Source organism: Nanorana parkeri, unplaced genomic scaffold, assembly GCF_000935625.1.
Source record: "Nanorana parkeri isolate BGI_ZX_2015 unplaced genomic scaffold, ASM93562v1 scaffold3270, whole genome shotgun sequence".
NCBI lineage: Eukaryota > Metazoa > Chordata > Amphibia > Anura > Dicroglossidae > Nanorana > Nanorana parkeri.
In genome coordinates, this window is record NW_017309538.1 from 37,495 (window position 1) to 41,878 (window position 4,384).

The 4,384-nt window shown below is 49.1% G+C and overlaps 1 protein-coding gene across 2 annotated transcripts in view; it reads left to right on the forward strand.

Moving 5' to 3' along the window:
- HDAC8 (histone deacetylase 8) overlaps positions 1-4,384 on the forward strand; it is a 17,576-nt gene that overhangs the window by 7,907 nt on the left and 5,285 nt on the right. For both annotated transcript variants that reach the window (XM_018574839.1, XM_018574840.1), the window contains 3 exons: positions 156-268; positions 1,259-1,336; positions 3,870-3,978. In XM_018574839.1, coding sequence (XP_018430341.1) covers positions 156-268; positions 1,259-1,336; positions 3,870-3,978 — 300 coding nt within the window. The remainder of the gene's footprint in view (positions 1-155; positions 269-1,258; positions 1,337-3,869; positions 3,979-4,384) is intronic.

The following is a 4,384-nucleotide window of genomic DNA, read 5'->3' on the forward strand; positions in this document are numbered from 1 at the left end:
TGCGCCCTAGAGAGTCTCTCTCCCCCCCCCCCCCAGTATGGGTAATAGTCCTATGACAGAGGCCAGTAGACCGGAGTTATGGTCGTCGTATATTTTGCAGTATGCCATGAGATCATTGGAAAGGTTACTTTGTGTTCTCTTTGTTTCCTGTTTAGAGATGAAGCCTCTGGGTTTTGTTACCTTAACGATGCCGTATTAGGGATCCTGAAACTGCGACAGAAATACGAGAGGGTGTTATATATAGATCTGGACTTGCATCACGGAGACGGTAAGCAGGACACAAGACCTTACACACCGTACATGTGGGGCGTCTTCCATTAGGGAAAGCTTTATATAAGGATCTTTAATTTTAGAGCTGTGACCATAGTTTTCAAATCTCATTGGCCTCTCATTGGTATCGGCCTCTGCAGCGTTGCCACCGCAGCACATTCAGCTTCTGCAGCATTGCCATTGCGGCACATCCAACCTATGCAGCGTTGCCACCGCAGCACATTCGGCTTCTGCCGGGTTGCCACCGCAGCACATTCGGCTTCTGCCGGGTTGCCACCGCAGCACATTCGGCTTCTGCCGGGTTGCCACCGCAGCACATTCGGCTTCTGCCGGGTTGCCACCGCAGCACATTCGGCTTCTGCCGGGTTGCCACCGCAGCACATTCGGCTTCTGCCGGGTTGCCACCGCAGCACATTCGGCTTCTGCCGGGTTGCCACCGCAGCACATTCGGCTTCTGCCCTGCTGGTGTCACTAAGATGCTTCCACATGAAGCTACAGAGCTCCGGGGATGTGGGACGGCGGTGAAAGCCATGGAGCTTCCTTTTCTGTCTCTGCCCACATCCCACAGAGCTGCATTTGGGAAAGCAACCTGGGGCGACAATGAGACTGCCACAGGTCGGCTCAGTAGATTGGGAAGTGAGGGAACACGTACCGGCGTCCGCTCACTTCTCGATCATGTCACGGCTCTCTGCCGTGACAGGGGAGGGGCTGGATTCCCCCTTCCCCGAGGTTGCCTACCCTTGTAATGTTATTTATATTGGTGTATATATATATATACGGGGGAGGGGGCGGGTCCAGCTGGCTCTGCCTCTAGATAGGCAGAGTCAGCTGTCACTCACGCAGCTGGGCGGATCCCGACATAATTGTCCTCCTGTTTGTGTCCTCCCGTTACCTTAAGGAGAACTACGGGGAAAAGCCCTGACCTCATAGTTCTCCTTTAAGCAATTGGTATCTAATCTCTCTCTCTCTCTCTCTATTTATGTTTCAGGAGTGGAAGACGCATTTAGTTTCACATCTAAAGTCATGACGGTTTCCCTGCACAAATTTTCACCCGGATTCTTCCCCGGCAAGTGTATTTCCTTTTCTCCTCATCAATATCTTATTCTTGGTCATGAAAGTAGATCTAAACCTGACCGCAATGACCAACCAAAAGAAAAGAAGCCGCACACCATAGATCCACCGACGATGAAAGATGTATTCCACTAGAAAAGACACGTCCAGCACATCGAGACTCCCCCATCCGGAGGCTGCCCACGCTAACATGTTTCGCCCCCTGTGGGGCCTCCAGACGAGGAGTCTCGATGTGCTGGACATGGATTCAATCTTTCATCGTCGGTGGATCTATGGTGTGTGACGGTTTTGGTGCATGGGCGGCTCCTAGCCTGCACCCGTGCTCGCCTGAGAGTTGAAGGGTCAGCGTTGGATGGAGCAGTGACATTTTCTTGCACTGTCACCTTTTAGAAAATGACGTTTAAAGGAGATCTTTGAGGTGATTTCCACTCATCCTCATAGCTAGACCGGCCTGTGACAATGAAACTGTCCCACGTCGGCTCTATAGATCGGGAACACATAACGTCGCTCGCTCAATTCTCAATCATCTCCGTGCGTAGAGCGGTGACTGCCAGTCACCACTCCCCGCAGGGATTCCCCCTCCTCTACGATCCTCCAGCGCTGACTGGAGGGAACGGACGGGGGAGGGGGCGGGCACAGCTGCCTCTAGATAGGCAGAGCCAGCTGTCAATCATGCAGCTGGGTGGATCTCAACAGTATTGTCGGGATCTGTCCCGGCTGCGGCAGTCTCAGTATATACTGAGCTGTAGCTTGCGATATACTGAGCTGTGGTTCACGGGAGGAGGTTAGTATATGTCCTCCCGTGACCATAAAGAGAACTATGGGCAGGGCTTGAAAAATCCGCTCGTCTGTGACGAGAGGACGGCGGAGCCCGACGAGCAGCATCCCGGCCGGTCGTTGTAATTACACAGCCGGCCGGGAGCTTTACATTCAAGCGATCGGGCGTCTCTAGAGACGCTCGATCGCTTGTATCAGCAGCTGTCACTGCCGTTGCCGGTCCCGAGATCCGCTGTGCCCGATGCGGCCGGGACCGGCACGGCTCTGTGACTCTGTGGAGATGAAAGGGGAGTTCAGTGTACGATCTCCCTCTGATCTCCTCTCAGTCCCCGAATGCAGGAAGTGATGTATATTACATCACTTCCTGCACTCAGTGTCACTTTCCAGCTAGATCTCTGCTTCATCAGCTTCTCTGGGGGTCCCTAGGTGACAGGGGTCTTGGAGACCCCTGATGTCTCCACAAAGAGGACCTGTCATGTAAATTGGCTATCACATAGGGGGCTTCTTAGCCCTCCATGTAATAGCAATAAAGTTGTGTGTTTAAAAAAAAAGTAATACAAAAATTAAAAAAGCATAAAAATTTTTTTTAAAAGAAAACATTTTTTTAAGTCCCCGCCCCCCACATACTCACGCAGATATGCGTCGGGTGCACCTACGTGCGAAAACGACGATTGCGCCTATTGTGCCGCACACGTTAAATATCGCCGCACAAACGTCGGAGTGAGAGCAATAATTTTAGAGCCATTAATCACCGATAACACTAAACTGATGAGCAGTAAAAGCGTTTTAATCATCGCCTGTGGGCGCACGCAATTTTAAGGCTTGACATGTTTGGTGTCTATTTACCCGACGTGACCCCGTCTTTTATGTTTTACTAAAAATATGGGTAAGAATAAATGTTTTGTAACATAACGTAGGGAAACTTTGTTTTTTTACATTTATGGTACTTTTTTAATTATATAGTAAAAAGAAATAACACCCCCCCCCCCCCCCACAGTGTACGATCTCCCTCTGATCTCCTCTCAGTCCCCGAATGCAGGAAGTGATGTATATTACATCACTTCCTGCACTCAGTGTCACTTTCCAGCTAGATCTCTGCTTCATCAGCTTCTCTGGGGGTCCCTAGGTGACAGGGGTCTTGGAGACCCCTGATGTCTCCACAAAGAGGACCTGTCATGTAAATTGGCTATCACATAGGGGGCTTCTTAGCCCTCCATGTAATAGCAATAAAGTTGTGTGTTTAAAAAAAAAGTAATACAAAAATTAAAAAAGCATAAAAATTTTTTTTAAAAGAAAACATTTTTTTAAGTCCCCGCCCCCCACATACTCACGCAGATATGCGTCGGGTGCACCTACGTGCGAAAACGACGATTGCGCCTATTGTGCCGCACACGTTAAATATCGCCGCACAAACGTCGGAGTGAGAGCAATAATTTTAGAGCCATTAATCACCGATAACACTAAACTGATGAGCAGTAAAAGCGTTTTAATCATCGCCTGTGGGCGCACGCAATTTTAAGGCTTGACATGTTTGGTGTCTATTTACCCGACGTGACCCCGTCTTTTATGTTTTACTAAAAATATGGGAGGATACAAAGGTTACCCCATAATTCCCTTTTTTAAGTCTCTTTAATACAACAGCAAAACCTTCCAGATGCGTATGATGGGGAGACTGAAGGAATGTGTCCAAGATCACTTTCATCTATCCATCTATTCCAATACTGAGTGTATGTGTGTTCATTCATTCGTAGGGACCGGAGATGTTACCGACGTTGGGCTGGGCAAAGGACGATACTACACTGTTAACGTTCCCTTGCAAGATGGAGTGACGGACGACAGATATTATAGCATCTCTGAAAGGTGAGGAGACCCCCGACCAGCGAAATACTTCCAGGAAAATCATTTTTAAACTTGGTTGGAAATGCTGAAAATCATCTTTTGGAAGTGAAAGGCAAAATCCAGCAGGTTACCCTTGTAGCCCCACTGCAAAGGGTTAATAAAATGTGTGCCCGGAGTTCTGCTTTAAAGGAGAACTATGAGGTGAGTGCTTTTCACTCACCTCATAGTTCTAGCCGACCTGTGACAATGAGACTGTCACAGGTGGGCTCAGTAGATCGGGAAGTGAGGGAACACATACCGGCGTTCGCTCACCTCTCGATCCTGTCATGGCTCTCTGCCGTGACTGCGGAGGGGCTGGATTCCCCCCTCCCCGAGGTTGCCTACCCTTGTAATGTTATTTATATTGGTGTGTATATATATATATATA